The sequence below is a fragment of the Pteronotus mesoamericanus genome, unplaced genomic scaffold (genome assembly GCF_021234165.1).
Source record: "Pteronotus mesoamericanus isolate MK-2021 breed Mesoamerican mustached bat unplaced genomic scaffold, CSHL_Meso_final contig_173, whole genome shotgun sequence".
Lineage (NCBI taxonomy): Eukaryota > Metazoa > Chordata > Mammalia > Chiroptera > Mormoopidae > Pteronotus > Pteronotus mesoamericanus.
In genome coordinates, this window is record NW_026555072.1 from 2,632,297 (window position 1) to 2,647,976 (window position 15,680).

The following is a 15,680-nucleotide window of genomic DNA, read 5'->3' on the forward strand; positions in this document are numbered from 1 at the left end:
GAAGTAAATTTTATTCTCTCGACAAATATGTTGAAGGCAAGTCAGCTCCGTGCCAGAGTTACAGCAGTGATAGCTAGTAATAGCTCTGCTATACTGCAGGTAAATTGTAGCCTTAGGCAGCAGATAGTATCATTGCCACCCATACGGGAACAAGCTGAGGACCAGAAATGTTAACTCACTTTGCCCAAGCTAGTTAAGTGGCTGAGCCATGGTTCATACTCAGGAATTCCATATTCCAGAGCTGTGACCTTAAACACCATGACAGAGATTCTCAAACTGCGGTCCTAGGCTTTCCACGGTTCAGGAGACCTTCTCAGGGGGTTCACAAAATCAGGACTATTTTTCACTGTCATTCTCTCTCTTGCATGAGTGGGGGAATTTCCCAGAAGCTACATGATATAAGAGAAGAAAAGCTTTGGGGTGTCCTCAACTTCTAATTCTATAAAAGGATCCTGAGACCAAAAGTTTATGAACCATTGCACTAGGCCAGGGTTTCTCAACCTAGGCACTGTTGGCATTTCTCTATTGTGGGAAGCATTGTAGGATGTTTTGCTGCATCCCTGACCTCTACCCACTGTAGATACCGGTAGCACTCCCCAGCTGGAACAACCAAATGGGTCTCCAACACTGCTAAATATTCCCTGGGGATGGGGCAGGATTATTTCCAGTTCAGAATCACTGCACTCGGCTATGCCATTTTCTTCTCCGTTAGGGGTCTTGGCCCTACCTGTTGGTAATAACTTTTTTCAATTACACTTAGACATTCAATATTATATTAGTTCAGGTGTATGTTGGGCCCTCTGGCTCCCTGCATCTACCTGTAGATTGGCTATCCCCACTTGACCAACCCACAAACTCCCCAAGACAGGCTTATGATTCTGGGTCTGTTTCAGTGGCTTCCTTCACTTTACCACTCACTCCCACAGGTGATAACACACCTTGTCTTCCCATACCTCTAGACTCATGTACACAGGTCCCTGGACCTGGAGTATCCCCAGCAACCCCTCTCTGCACTTCAACCCCGCCCCATCACACAATTTCATAATTTACTTCTGTGTTTAGGTAACCTCTGCAGGGCAGGGACTGTCTTTGTTACTGTGATTCTAAACCCTAGCCCAGAGCTGGAACAGATGAGGGGGCCAAAAGTCAGTTGTGTAAACTCAGAGAGAAGCAGCAGCACCCTTTCACCTGGGGGACCCCAGAATGTCATGAGTTTGGCATGAGGCACATTGCTCTTTGAGCCCAGCTGCATCTTGACACTCTGAATTGACTCTCCTCATTGCCTCTCTGCAGACTCCTGCTCCCCATTTATCTGGGTAAGCCTGTCCTTTCTAGTATCTAACAGGCCTCTCCCCCCAGACCTGGAGTCTATCCCTCCACCATCCAAAGGCAACTTCTGCCCATACCAATGACCCTCCCACCTCCCAGAGCAGTCATGTGAATTGTAGCCCTTCTAAGTCTGGCCTGGCAATCCTGTCCCCCTTTGCAAGGCCCTCATTTTCCCAGCCTCCCTCGCTGCCAGAGGTGGCCACATCATCTTATTCTAGCCAAGGCATGGTGCATGAAGGCTGCAGAGGAACTTTGTGGAAGCTGCAGACCTGTAACAAGGAAACAAGCAGGGAAGGAAGGTGCCATTTTCTCCGTTTGCTTTCTCATCTTTGGGGACATGGCAACCATCATGAAACCATAAGGCTGCAAACTGATATATGGCCCAAGAGCTTACAGGGATGCAGAGAAGTGACTGGAAGCTCTTAGGCCCCTGCTGCTGGACTTCAGTAACCAGACACTTAGGTTTGCTATCACCTGCAGCACTCGCCTGGCCCTGCCCACCTCACCTATTCTGCCTGGAAGTTTATTCTTGGTTTTGCCCAAAATGGTGGGATAGGGACTGCCTCTCACAAACTACTGTATCCTTCCCGCACTTCACCAGTTTCCATTACTTCCTAGAAATCAATAACCCAAACTTCCACTTTATTGATGGCCCCACTCCCAAATTTTAATCCAAGTATTACAGGATTCCCCTACCTACTCACTGGTCCAAAACCTATCTTCTTGCAGTCTCTCTCCAACTGGTCTGCCTCATGCTGTCTGGGTCAGACATGTGGTGGTCATACTGGGCCTCTCCCCGCCTCAGCTCCCCACCTCCTGGTTTTATTGGCCCTTCCAAGTACCTCTCAAACAGCCTCTCTGCATCCTCTTGTCGCCACGCTCTCTCTGGCTTCCTCATATTCTTGGTTAAGTCTAACTTCTCTTAGCCCATCCTCTGCTCAGCCCGCCCTACCTGCTTCAGTGTTCCACTGTTGCATGTGCAACCCCTCAGATGCCTTTTTCACAGTTGTGACATGGCCCTGGCCCACTCCCAGTGCTCTCCTAGATGATGGGGACAAGTATGAACTTGGCAAAGTCCTAGTACTCAACCTGGGTCAAGTCCGCCCTCACCCCTATAGGGATTTGCAGTCACATTTTTCACTTTAGACTTCTTTAATATTTCATACAGCGATTATGGTGCATTCAGGAACCCAACCTCCCAAAACCCATTAGGAGGGCCCCCACCCATGCCCTCCCACCCCATTTGAGGGCCCCAGGGTTTAGAGTGGAGGAAAGGGAGGTAACCACCCATCTGGGACTGACCCCAGAGACTGTTCCTGCCCTGCCTCACCCTCCCCAGAGGTTAGGGGTTAACATCTGGGCACAACCCCCCACGCGCCCCTCTGTCCCTGCCTGTGCACATATACACACTATGGCTCCTCGCTGAGTTGTTCAGCTCCTGGCAGGGCCCCTACTCAACAGCACCGAGTGGGATGGGGGCAAAAGGGCTAGGCTAAGGAGACCCTGAGAAGGAAGGAGGCCCCAGCTATAGAACTGCAGGAGGGAAAGAGTGGGGGCTCCCCACCTCGTCCATCTCCCAGAGTCTCTCCGGTAGTCCTCAGGTACCCCTGCGGCTGGGGATGGCAGGCGGGGGCGGGGCGGGGGAAGGAAGGTGAATGGTTGAGGCATGCTTTCCCTTAGCCAACCCCAGGGTCTGGTGATGGTCAGGTTTTTGAATAGGGGCTGTGTTCCTGCCTTGGAAAGGCTGGGAGCGGGGCTTCATTGCACAAAATACTGTGAGAGGGCCACACGCAGGGGGTGGGGCCCAGCCAGTCTGTATACAGAGATATTGCATTTAAAAAATGAAAACCTCATTTAAAATAATTAAAAAACAACAATGAATGAAACAAACAAAAAAAGGCCCACACAACATGAGGCAGGTGGGGCAGGAAGGTAAGCAGGCAGGGGAAACCTCAGACCCAAAGCATTGCCACATCTTGTGAGTTGAGATCCCCAGCCTGGGCTAGCTCTGGACCCCTGGCTGGCCATGGGGTAGTGGTCCTGGGGGAGGGTATGGTGGGTAGGGGTACAGGCCTGGCCTCAGTGTGGGAGGCTGGCATGGCCATGCTGTCCGCCGGCAACTACTAAGACAGAGAGAGAGACAGACAGACAGACCAGGTGAAGGAGCGTTGAGAGCTTTGTTAGCACCCAGCAGACAGGCCAATGGTTGGATGTTTGGACAGGCAGCAGGGAACACGTGAGCAGGTGAGCACGAATCAGGCAGGGAGGCAGGCAGCAAGCAGGGAGAATGCAGTTGGGGGCTGCCCTGTGAGGGGTGTGGCATCCCTCCAGCTGCTGCCTGCTGGGGCCTGGGTCTCTGGCTTAGAACTCGGTGTCCACCACACGGAAAGCTGGCCTGCCTGCGGGCGAAAGCAGAGCTGATGGCTGTTGGTGAACAAGCAGGTAGGTGGATGGGGCAGGGAAGAGGGTGAAGGGCACACCTACCTGAGTCAGGCATCGACGAAGAGCGAAGGCTGGCCTCCTTTTGTAGCTGGATCTCCTTTAGTGCAAATATGGAAGTAGCTGTGGGTGAAGGAGAGAGAGAAGTAGGGAACGACCCATGGGGCCATCCAGGACCACGTCCCACAGGCCCCACTGGGGGAATTAGAAAAAGTTGCCTTTTCTTTAAGAGGCTTGACTTTCATCTGTCAAATACTCCTACACACAAACCAGCTACAACTGGGAAAAACAGAATATGGACTATTACATGGCACCAAGAAATCATTTTTAGTTTTGTCAAGTGTGATAATGGTATTGCAATTACCACCTGTTGAGGCAATAGATGGTATTTGGGATTTGACTTTACCTGTATGCCGGTTTCAAATGTGTGTTTGTGAAAATTCACTGTGCTGTATACTTATGATCTGCACATTTCTCAGTATATACTTTACAAAGAATTGTTTACTTTAAAAAAAGGTAAAGTCCAGTGGACAGATACGCAAAGTGGGCCAATTTTTTCAGGTGTGATAATGATATTGTTATATGTTTATTTTTTAAAAGATTTTATTTACTTTTAGAGAGATGGGAAGGGAAGGAGAGAGGGAGAGAAACATCAATGTGCAAGACATACACCAATCAGTTGCCTCTTGCACGCCCTCAACTGGGGACCTGGCCCACCACCCAGGCATGTGCCCTGACTGGGAACTGAACTGGCACCCTTTCAGTTTGAAGACCAGCACTCAATCCAGTAAGCCACAGCAGCCAGGGTGATACTGTTACATATTTAAAAATTATTTTATATATACATGCTGAAATTATTTATAGATGTACAGTATATATGGGATGTGATTCAAAATAATCAGATGGAATACATATAATACCAGACTGACCATGGGCTGCTGACATGATACTTTGGGGCTCATATTATTATTTGGTCTAATATATACACAAATCTAATTTTAAAATATCCACATTAAAAAGTTTTAAAAAGTCGGATGTAAACAGAGAACATGCCACGTGATTCTATTTCTGCAGAGTACAAGGGCAGGGAACATTTATTTCAGCTGTCAGAAGTCCATCTAGTGGTAACCCCCGAGGAAGGGCTGGGAATATCTGAAAGAACCAAGAACGTACTTTGGGGGAACTTCTCATGTCCTATTTCTTGACCTGTATGCCAGTTTCATGTGTGTGTTAAGTTTGTGAAAATTCATTGTGCTGTATACTTATGATCTGGGCATTTCTCAGTGTATACCTTACAAGGACATGTTTACTTAAAAAAAGGTAAAGTGATATTGTATCTATTATATATATTTGAAAATTTCCATAAAAGATAAAGGAACTGAAAACTAAGCAACTTGTTTGTCATAAACACATCACACATGTGAACAAAGGTGTCCTCCCTTAGAGGTGTCACAGCAGAGCCCTATACAACCTGCTCAGGTGTCTGCAGGCAGTCCTGTTCCCCACAGCCCCCCACAGGCCCACTCCATTCCCTAGCTCCACTCACTGTCAGGAAGTTTGTGGATCCGCTCCCCCAGACTGAGGAAGAATGGGTGTTTCATGGCGTCCTCTGCGGAGATCCGATTGCGACCTTCAAACTGAGTGTGTGTGTTGGGGCGGGGGGAGGCAGGGAGTATTGACACTTTCACAAAGTAGGCCTCTCTTCATCCCCACCCCCCGGAGCGCCCAGTTTCCCCACACCCCCAATCCCCAAGGCTGGCTCAGGAAGGTGGTCTCACCTGCAGCAACTTGTTGAGGAGATCAGCCCCATCACTATCAAGTCTACCACAAGGACAAGGGGACCTGCTTTAAATTGAGTTTGGGCACTCTGGCCACTAACGCCCGCCCGCCCACCCACCCACCCACCAGCCTCACCGGGGCGCATGGCTCAAAAGAGCCTCAGCACGGTACTTGGGATAGTTGTGTGTTTTGAATTCTTCATTGGACAGGATGCCCGGCCATGTCTCCTCAGTTGGGGTTCCTGGTGGGAAGAGACATTATTCTAAGTATCTCACAGAGCCTTCCTACATGTCCCCACAGCTCCTAGGGCTCATGCCTCCTCACCCAAGATGCGGAAGATGAAGTGCAGCTGCTCCTCCACTGTGGAGCCTGGGAAGAGGGGCCGGCCTGTGGCCATCTCATAGAAAATGCAGCCCACACCCCTGGGCAGGGAAGGCACAGTGAATAAATAGGGAGGCAGCTGACTGGTTGGTCATTGTGACCAAGCCACCCCATTTATTGCATGGCCCCTGTCACATTTCCACCTGTCCTTACCACATGTCAATCTGGGTGGAGTAGTCTGTGGACCCGAGCAGGATGTCAGGGGGCCGGTACCACAGTGTCACCACCTCATTGGAGTAGGTCTTGGTTGGAATTGACTTGGCCCGGGCCAGACCTGGTAGGTGGAGAGAAGGAGCAGTTGGATTTGAGGTGGTCCCGGGCAGTCTGGGGGACTGAAAGTAGATGGTCATGGAGAAGGGAGAGGTTGGGAGAGTAAGGATGGGGGATCACTAGGAAGGAGGGGAGGCCAAGGGTACCAAAATCAGCCAGCTTGAGCTCTCCTCTCTCGTTAATGAGCAAGTTCTGGGGCTTGAGGTCTCGGTGTAGCACCTTCTGCCGGTGGCAATAGGCCAGGCCACGGAGCAGCTGGAACAGGAACAGCTGGGGACCCAGAAATGGCAAGCAAAGGTCAAAGAGTATCCAGCAGCCTGACTCCCAGCAGGCACTGCTTCCCCTCCCAAACACAGACACTGAGTCCGAAGCCTTGTCTCCCAAAAGAGGACATGGTCCCAATGCCCTCCAATGGCTCCCAGCAAAAAAGCCAAACAGGAAGTCGTTTCTGGGAGATTTGTGGGGTGCAGTGGGTGAGTAGGGGCCCCCATGTGCCCCTGCTTCCTGCCCCACACCCACTTTCACGTTGTGCATGTTGATGACATTCCCACAGTCATCCAGGTACTGCTTCAGGTCCTTGTCCTGAGGAGAGAAAAGTAGGTAGAGAAAATAGGGTCACATCCTGTGACTCCTGGCCATCTCCCCACTCCCTCCTCCGGTACCCACTGCCACCCAACCTTACCAGGTACTCAAAGACAAGGGTGAGGGACTTCTCCGTATGGATAATGTCATGTAGCGTGACGATGTTGGCATGTTTGAGGTCCTTGAGCAGGGACACTGCAGGAAGCATGGGGGTAACAAAGGGGAAGAGTCAGGGTCCTACCCTCAGGATAGACATGAGCACTAGGCAAGGACGAGCCCAGGGTTTCCTTCTTCCTCTGTGCTGTTTGGGATGGTAGCTCACAGCCACCAGCTCTAACCCATCTGCTGCCAGGAAGGTATGTCCTCATGTTCCAGATGTGGAAACTAAGGCTCAGTGAAGAGTATGGAACAAGAACATGGGATGGCAGTCCCGGGCTTATGTGACACTAGATTTTCAAAACCTACTGTTGGTTTCTAGACAGAGACCTTGCTCTAAACCTTAATACATAGGCCTGCAGCTTCATGTGAAACTGAGTTTGCACAATTTCTACACAATTCAAATTCCTTGCTGTGATATTCTGAACATAACTGCTATTATCAGGTAAATTGGCAAACACTTTTAGGGATGTTCCTAGAACCAAAGCAAGAATCTTACTTTCTAATTCATCCACCTCTTATCCAAACTGGACCAGATTCCTGGTTACCTTGATTATTACCTAGATGTGTGAGTGATATGCACTTTTTCATGAAGCCCAGAGTGTCAGGAGAAAAGTACTAGAACCCCTAGTGTCTGTTCTCACCACGGGGCATGTGTGTGCACCATGGGGAGTGCCCGGGAAGCCAGGGGCATATCTTCCCAGATGTCAGTACCTTCCCGGATGGCGGTGCAAGGTGCCCCCTCTTCATGTTCTAGTCTGATCTCCTTGAGTGCCACAAGGTTGTCTGTGAGCTTGCTTTTGCCTTTGTAAACAGTGGCATAGGTACCCTGGGGAATGAGGAACAGTTACAGGAGAGGAACTTGAGGCTGCAGGGAGTTCCCACTCACCCCCATCCCTATCATGGGCTTCCTGGCTGTCCCTCACCTCGCCTAGCTTGTCCAGCTTGATGTAGGTCTCCAGTTTCCCAAAGCCAATCTCAGACTGTGGGGTAGAGGCGGCAAGTTGAAGCAAGCTTGGGAGAGTGGATGGGGGAGAAGGGAGGGAAATGGGAGGAAGAAAGGACCGAAGATGCTCACCAGGCTGACACGGCGGAGGCGGCGGCTGAGAGGCTTGTCAAAGATGGGGCTATTGAGGGTCAGCTTCTCAAGGTAGCCCTCAGGCAGCCGGATGTCAGCTGGTAGTGATAGGCGTTTGTTGATGTCCTAGCAGGAGAGACAAGAGAAACAGTACCATGAGCTCCACTGCCTCAGGTCCAACCCTCTTTTCCAGTCCCACCACTGCCCGGACAGGGGATTAAGCACCTCAGTGGAGATCTTGCGTGGGGGATGGTTGCGCATGCGCACCCTCACTGGCGACTGCACCTCATCCGAGGACGTGGCTGAAGCCTGGTCACTTTCCCCGTCAGACCCCATCTTCAAGTCAGATCCCACCTTCAAGTCCTCGTGTACAATCTCTGGTGGTGGGGGACAGGGGGAGGGCAGGTCCATGGAGAAGGACTCTTGGGATCAGGAGCCCCAGGACACCCTCTTCCCCATGAATACATTCCCTCACCATACACGTGTGCATTCGGCCCCAGAGCAGCCTGGGGTCCCTCAGGGAGGGGGTGGCAAGGCCTAGGGATGTTCAGACAGGTCAGGAAGGTTGAATGGGGAAGGGGGAATAGTCACCTAGTGGAGCACCTGGTTCCAGTGGTGCGCTGAGACTTCAGCTAGCCTGAGACCAGGGGCAGGCAGAGGTAGCTAAAGGCCCAAGGCCGGCAGGCACCATGAGGCCTGAGGGGGCTAGCAGAGTGTAGGAGAAGGGTAAAAGGAGGCTTGGAGCAGCTGTGGCGGGGCGGGGGGCACCCTTCCTCTTCAAGGCCTCAGCAGAAAGCCAACAAAAAGCGCACAGATGGACAGAGAAAGGGTATTAAGAGATGATAGCAGGAAAGGGGGAGAAGACGGAGAAAGTGAAAACACAAGTCTAAGAAGAACTCAGCTGGGAGGCAGCACCTGGGGACCGGTCTAGGGGGTCAGCAGACCCACCTGGTGCAGAGCTGAGTAGTCCCCGCCCAGAGCAGGGTTCCCCAGGGGCGGCACGGGTGGGGGCCTCGCCAAGGTCACTGCCTCCACCACCACCACTCTCATCCAGGCCTATCTGTTCAGGGGCACTATTGGTCTTGTCTACACCTCGGCCCCCTCGGAGTGTCATTGACAGCTGCCGTTTGATCTTCTTCATCCGATCCATGGCGACCTGAGGGGGTGGGGGTGGAGTATAGATGGGAATGGGTCCCATGTTAACATCTGCCTGACCATCACAGGCCCCCTAAAACCCATCACAAACTAGCGAAGCACATTGACATGAACTTGTATCAGTGTCCACCCAACCACTTAAGAGCCCTGGAATCACTAAGGATTCCTGGAAACCTGGTGTGGAGAGAGACCCTTGTCAAGCAGTGCCTCCCCACCTACAGCCAGCCCCTGGGGACCCTGTTCCTAAGTAGCCTACCTGACTACTGAGTCTTAGGTGGTTGGCCGAGAGCAAGGGTTCAACCGATGGCATGTTGGTATCTACGGGGGCAGCCTTGCTGTGGGAGCAGACGGCTCCACAGCAGGCATTCTTGGATACAGCAGCAGTGATGAACCCAGCCATGGGTGGGGCGGGGGGATCGCCCAGGGCCTCAGAACGACTGACATGACCCTTGGTACACTCATAGAATGGCATTTTGCGCCGGCACCAGCTCAACATCACCCCCAGCTGCCAAGGCAGACTGCTCCTTCCGACCACAAGGACCTCCTACCTCCCCTAGCAACCATTGTCATGGTGACTAGTGGACTACCCCACTTATCTACTCAAGTAAGGGGGGGGGGTGGGGCAGGTCCTGTGCAGACCCAACCACTAAGTGGGGTTGTGGGGGGAACTTAATGCATACCAACTGTTCTGAGGGCTGCTTGAAAGATTCAGTCAGGTTGGGACTCATAGGGTCCCAGCCAGATTTTTACAAACCAGGTTACATTTCCCCTCTCCTTGAGAATGTGCCACATCTCCCTTATAACCCCCAATAAATGTCCCAGGCCTCGATGTAGCCCACAAGGTCTTACCCCATTCACCCCTATTACCTCTCTGGCCTCACCTCCCCACTCAATCATAGATAGTTGCTGTCCTGCAGCCACACCCAGCAGTCCTATCTCACAGTCTTTGCACTGGCTCTTCCCCCAGATTTCAAAAACAGCTCACTCCCTCACCCGCTATAGGCCATTGCTCAAATATTACCTTTTTCGTTTTCTTTTTTTAAAAAATATTTATTTATTTTAGAGAGAGGGGAAGGGAAGGAGAGAGAGTAGGAAAGAACCTCGGGAGAGAATGTGAGAGAGAAACATTGATCACAAGTGACAGACTCTCACACACACCCTGACTGGGACCAAACCCACAACCCAGGCATGTGCCCTGACCTGGAATCGAACCTGTGACTTTTTGCTTTGCTAGACTACGCCCCTCCAACTAAGCCACACCAGTCAGGGATTACCTTTTTCATAGATAACCCTACAGGGGTGTCCAAACTTTTGGCATCTCTGGGCCACACATTAAATACATTGCAAGACGTAATCACACACAAAAAATTTGTAATGTTTTAAGTAAATTTACAATTTTGTATTGGGCCGCAGATTGGACACCCCTGCTCTACAGATAAACCTCTGCAAAACCTCAACCATCCTGCGCTCCCTCACCTTGCCAATTATCCCCCAGAACTCATCACCTCTTCAGAAATGACACCACCTACTTAGTGGTTTATTTCTTTACTGTCTGTCTCCTCACCGCCATAACTAGAAGATCAGCTCCATCAGGGTAGATTTGTCTGTTTAGGTCACAGCTATATCCTGAGGACCTGGAACAGTGACTGACACAGAGTAGATGCTCAAAAAGTGCTTATGGTAGAGATTAATGAAATCAGGGGGCTGAGGGCCTAAAACCAACCTCTAACAGGGTGAGCAGGGTGAATCCCTGCTATTTATGAACAACCCCAGACAAGGTGTCTCAGGGACGCTGGCATCGGCAGGAAGATGACCTACCTAGATGCGGCTGCTGGAGGGAATGGGGCCACCAAAAGGCTTAGGCTGGCCTTCTTCTGCTTCCTCCTGGGCTCTGTGCCAGCAAGGAGGGGGAAAGACCTGGCCCAGGAACCATCTGGACTCACAGCAGGGCCTAAGATGGCCCTGGGCCCAAGGGAAGTGAAGCTAGATAGGGGGTCGAGGACGAGGCTGGGGCTGGATCCGAGGAAAGAAGTGGGTCATCTGTTACCTTGAAATCAGGTGTTATTCCAGCGGTCCCCACACTCTGCTTCTCCCTGCCTGACCTGACCACCCTCAGGAGGGGCAGAGGGGCCAGCCTAGGAGAAAGACCTCAGGAAAGAGGATGAGGCCCATCCAGATAACCCAGGATAACAACAGCACAATCCTGACCCAGGAGGCCGAACAGCGGACCTGAGGCTGAGGAATGTGAAGCATGGCCAGCCCCCAAAGACTGTCTTGTGTCCATATGCCACGGATACCCAGTCAATTTGTCTGTTGTGGCAGGGAATGGAGGAGCTGGGGGTTGAGGAGACTGTAAGCTGGGCTGGATGGACAATGAGGAGGGAGACAGAAGGAGCCATGGGTCCACGACCTCCAACTGAAAACTCCAAGGGTTGGACATGTTCCAGAGTTTGGTTTTGGGGGGATTTTAGGAGGATGGAGTACAAAATCTTTGTATCATGCAACACCCCCAGCAGGGGAACCCTGGGTAGGCCCTTGTGAACAGAGACACTTGAACATTAATACGCAGTAAAACTTGAATACTCTCATACCCAAGAACACTCACCAACCTCATACAACACTGACCACTGAGGATGTAATCACCACATTCTACTAATTCCCACAGGAACATATCATCCTTATCCTGTCCTGACTCCCACAGGCACACACTGGACCTTCAAGAAGTCCTCTCTGCATTTTAACTGCTATCAGCACCTGCAATTTCCCTTTATCTCTAACTGCCGCCAGCACACAAAGCCCCAACAGAGCACAGAACCTTCTAAGTTAACTCCTACCACCACATTCTTGGGCTCCTCCCAGGCCCAGCTGCCGGTCAGCTTCTCCACAGCACTCACTCCCTATTAACGCTCTGTTCCCCCTACATGATTCTGACCCCTATTAACACGCACTTGGGACCCTCTATAGGTGACCCACATTAGCACTCAATGGATTTTCACAATGCCCTAAATCCTATTAACACAAAGTGAACCGTGCAGATCCCTGACCTAACTGTTTTCGCCCACACTTAGAACCCCCTCTGCAGCTACGACTATCAGTAATACATATTCTGGCCCTCCCACTACCCTGACCCTGCCACCTCCCATCAGCACAAGCTAGACCTTCACTTCACCCTGACCCCTATTAACACACACTGGGCCTCACACAGTGCCTCCCCATTAGCACACCCCGAACCCTTACTCAGCCCTATCTCCAGGGACAAACACACTATTCTGTAATGGCCTGACCCTCATTAGTGGACACGGGTCTTCATTCAGCCCAAACCCCTATTAGCATACACACTTCAGCCATCCCTGACTTTAATCCACATTAGCACACCTAGACCTTCACTTATTCCTGTTCCTTATTTCTCTTTGCTTCAACTCCTCCACAGCTATAACCCCTGATGGTTCACACTTGGATCCCTTCACAGCCCTCATCCTCCTCATTGCACACGAGAAACCCTCCACAGCTCTACCCCCATTAGCACTCCCTGGAACCTCAACACAACCAGTCTTCCTTGGACCCAAGCACACAGTGTCTTCACAATGTTCTGACTCTCATTAGCATATTCCAGACCTCATACAGCTGACTCTCCCCCCACCTGCATACATTCAAGCTCTTCCAAGGCTCTAAACCCACATTAGCAGTCACTCAAACTTCATCTATCACCCTGCCCCTTTTTAGCGTACCCTAGAGTCTCACATCCCCAGTCCTCATAGACACAACACTAACCTCACACCATCTTGATCCTGAATACACTGAACCTTACACTTACATTCAGACACCTCCCTCAACCCCGCCCCCCACCCCCCACCCCCGCCCCGCCACCAAGTATCCACAACTGATAGCCAGTAGCAGACTCAGGTTTTCCTCCACTCTGCCCTCATAAGCACAGACTGGGCCTCATACTACCCAGACATTTATTACTACAGATACATGCCTTCTACAGCTGTGACCCCCAATAGCAAACTGTCAACACTCTAGTTCTTCCACTACCCTGCCTTCCATGAGTACACTCTGGACCCTCACACACTGCAGGCCCTCATGGACAAATACACAGTAACACCATCCTGACCCTCATCACCACACACAAGGCTTCAAACCCTGATCCTGTTAGCACACTTTCCAGTACCTCTACCACCTTATCCCCGTTAACACACAGAGAGCCCTTCTACAGCTAGAACCCCATTTGCAAATCTCAGCATTTCTATGACACCCACTCACGTATTATGCACGACTGGATCCCTCCACCCCTTGCACTGCCCCCCCATTAGCACAGACTGGGCCCCAAACCTTACACAGCTCCGACCCCTCCATTAACTCAGGCACCCATTAGCAAACCTCGACTTTTCACCACTCTTGTCACCCAATTTCCACACCCTCTAGTCCTTCGATCACACCGTTCCCCACCAGCACCCACAGTGCTTCCCAGACCCGGCCCAGGGCGGGGCCAAGGTCAGGGAGGCCCTGAATGACCCCCTGCCCCGGTGCATTCTGGGCAATTCGCTGCGGGGAGGGGGCCCATGCCAGTGGTGCAGCCCAGACCCCTGGGGGCAGCGGCCGGGGTCTGAGTTGGTTCTGCAGGAGAAAGGGCAGCCCCCACCCCACGTTTCGGTGACGCGCTCACCGGCGGGGGCGCGCGTGCAACCTCAGCGCCGCGGGGCCGGCGCGGAGGCGCCTGGGGCGGCGGCCTGGGCTGAGGCCGCGCGACCTCCTTCTCCTCCTCCTGTACGCCGCAGGCGCCCGTCCCAGTAGTCTTCGGCCATGGCTGCTGGGCCCGGGCCGCCGCCGGCTGAGGAGGAGGAGGCGGCGGCGGCGGCGGCGGCGGCTGAGGCGGAGGCGGCGTCCCGCTCAGCCGTCCATGAGCTAGGCCGCTGCGGGCGATGCCCCCGGGCTCGTCGGCGTCGTTTCGAACCCGAGAGCTCACGGCGGCTCGCGGCTCAGAGCCCACTGCTCGCGGAGACCCGGCGGATCCCAGGGCCGAACAGCCTACGACCCAACCACCGCGCGCGCCGCGCTCCGCGCATGCGCACGCACGCGCTGGACACGGTGAAGTGGGCAGGAGGGGACTCACCTCGGACTGCACGTACCAAAAGACCCGTCCGCCGCGGGAGGAGGCGCGGCCATTGCGCGCCCACCAGGAAATGTGGCGCCAGCCCTGGAACGGTGCCAGGGAGAACTGTAGAGTTTATTTAGTACTCAGTCCCGATCTTGCTAGAAGTTTGCCAGCAAGTGGGCAGCAGCTCGTAACCAGCGTACCAATCACCATTCGCTCCCCCTACTCGTTCTCACTTGGTACATCCCCATGGTGGCAAACGGGACTTTTGCAAGGAGTAAAAAGATGAAGCAGTCTGTCCCAGTCCCTTGAGGTACCTCGGGAGGCAGGAATTTTAAAGGTTCGCGAGAAGATGACTTTTCTGGGACAGGCGGCCTGGAGAATCATTGGCCTTTACCCGCCCAGCTGCTCTGCCTCCCAATCCCCCCAACTCCCACACCGCTAGCTTGTTCCCACTGTGACCGTGTGCGGCCCCGCCCTTTGAGGTTGTCGCCCAGCCAATCGCACTAGCTCCCTGGGGTGAGGCAGTGCAAGAATGAAGGGCGTGGCTGGGCTGGAGAGGCGTGACTTCTCTGCGTACCACGCCGGGCCCAGTTTTCATCGCCGGGGGGCGGGCCCTCCTTTTTGTTCTGAGCTCCTCGCAGCATAGGCCGAATATCCCGCAAGGTGATTGGCCAAAAGAGCGTTTAATTGACTTTCGTCCCGCCTTTAACCCCTCCCATCTTCCTCACCAAGGCTCATGGGGTGGAGCCTAGGCTGAGAAGAAAGGCGGACCTTTGGACGCGCGAATGCATTACTGCGCATGCTTGAGACTTTGGGCCGAGACCCGGGTCTTCTCTACGCTTCGTGCAAGCTTTTACTTTTGCGTCCTGAATTGGGTTTTCCTGCCACCTCGCAACTATCTTTTTTCGCCCACCAGAGCCCCGCCCGTGGCTCTCCCGGCTCTGCGGCTTTCTATTTATTGGGTGCTTGTGTCAAGCACTGCCAGGCCGACCTAACCCCTCACCCCCACTCTGCCTGGAAAATCCAACTCAAATGGCAACATCCAGCAGGCCTTCTGGGACATCTTTACACTGCACCCCAGTCCAAAGCCAGCTTCTCCGTCTCTTCTAGACTGGCGTTTATGACAGCCACACTACATGTTGCTCACACTACAGTTTTTCAGTACGGTTTATATCAATGGCGATATACCAGACAATAATGGGAAAAGAAATACTGTTTTTGACAAAAGTCCACTGCAGGATAGACAATCAAATCCATCACTTCTCTGATCTCTCATCTCCGCTCTAGCCATACGAGTCTCTTAGCTGTTCCTGAATAAAGCTGGCACAATCCAGCCCATGGGACTTTGCACTTGTTCCCTTTGCTTGGAATGCCTCTCCCTCAGTTATTCACATGCCTCAATCCCCTCATTTC

General features: G+C 52.5%; 1 protein-coding gene across 4 annotated transcripts; it reads right to left on the bottom strand.

The window, feature by feature from the left end:
• Window positions 1–2,483: 2,483 nt before the first annotated feature.
• On the bottom strand, window positions 2,484–14,687 carry CDK16 (cyclin dependent kinase 16). 4 transcript variants are annotated; one of them, XM_054566492.1, is made up of 16 exons: window positions 14,283–14,687; window positions 8,963–9,170; window positions 8,240–8,391; window positions 8,015–8,140; window positions 7,863–7,919; window positions 7,651–7,765; window positions 6,881–6,975; window positions 6,718–6,780; window positions 6,345–6,468; window positions 6,082–6,202; window positions 5,872–5,969; window positions 5,683–5,788; window positions 5,547–5,610; window positions 5,315–5,405; window positions 3,814–3,891; window positions 2,484–3,452 (listed from the first exon to the last, which is right to left on the bottom strand). In XM_054566492.1, the coding sequence occupies exons 2-16, from the start codon at window positions 9,162–9,164 to the stop codon at window positions 3,409–3,411; spliced, it is 1,536 nt and encodes a 511-aa protein (XP_054422467.1). In that variant the 5' UTR covers window positions 9,165–9,170; window positions 14,283–14,687; the 3' UTR covers window positions 2,484–3,408. The 4 variants fall into 4 exon arrangements, with proteins under 4 accessions (XP_054422467.1, XP_054422466.1, XP_054422468.1 ...); XM_054566491.1 differs by lacking the exon at window positions 14,283–14,687 and adding an exon at window positions 13,836–14,259 and having other exon boundaries at window positions 2,485–3,452; XM_054566493.1 differs by lacking the exon at window positions 14,283–14,687 and adding an exon at window positions 10,734–10,793 and having other exon boundaries at window positions 2,485–3,452; window positions 5,547–5,589.
• Between the last annotated feature and the right edge of the window lie 993 nt (window positions 14,688–15,680).

Coding starts and splice junctions, on each gene's coding strand:
- CDK16 (XM_054566492.1), bottom strand. CDS start 9,164: ATGGATCGGATGAAGAAGATCAAACGGCAGCTGTCAATGACACTCCGA. Junction 8,392..8,962: donor ACTACTCAGCTCTGCACCAG/GTGGGTCTGCTG, acceptor CCCCACCACCAG/AGATTGTACACGAGGACTTG. Junction 5,611..5,682: donor CTTTTGAGCCATGCGCCCCG/GTGAGGCTGGTG, acceptor AATTTAAAGCAG/GTCCCCTTGTCCTTGTGGTA.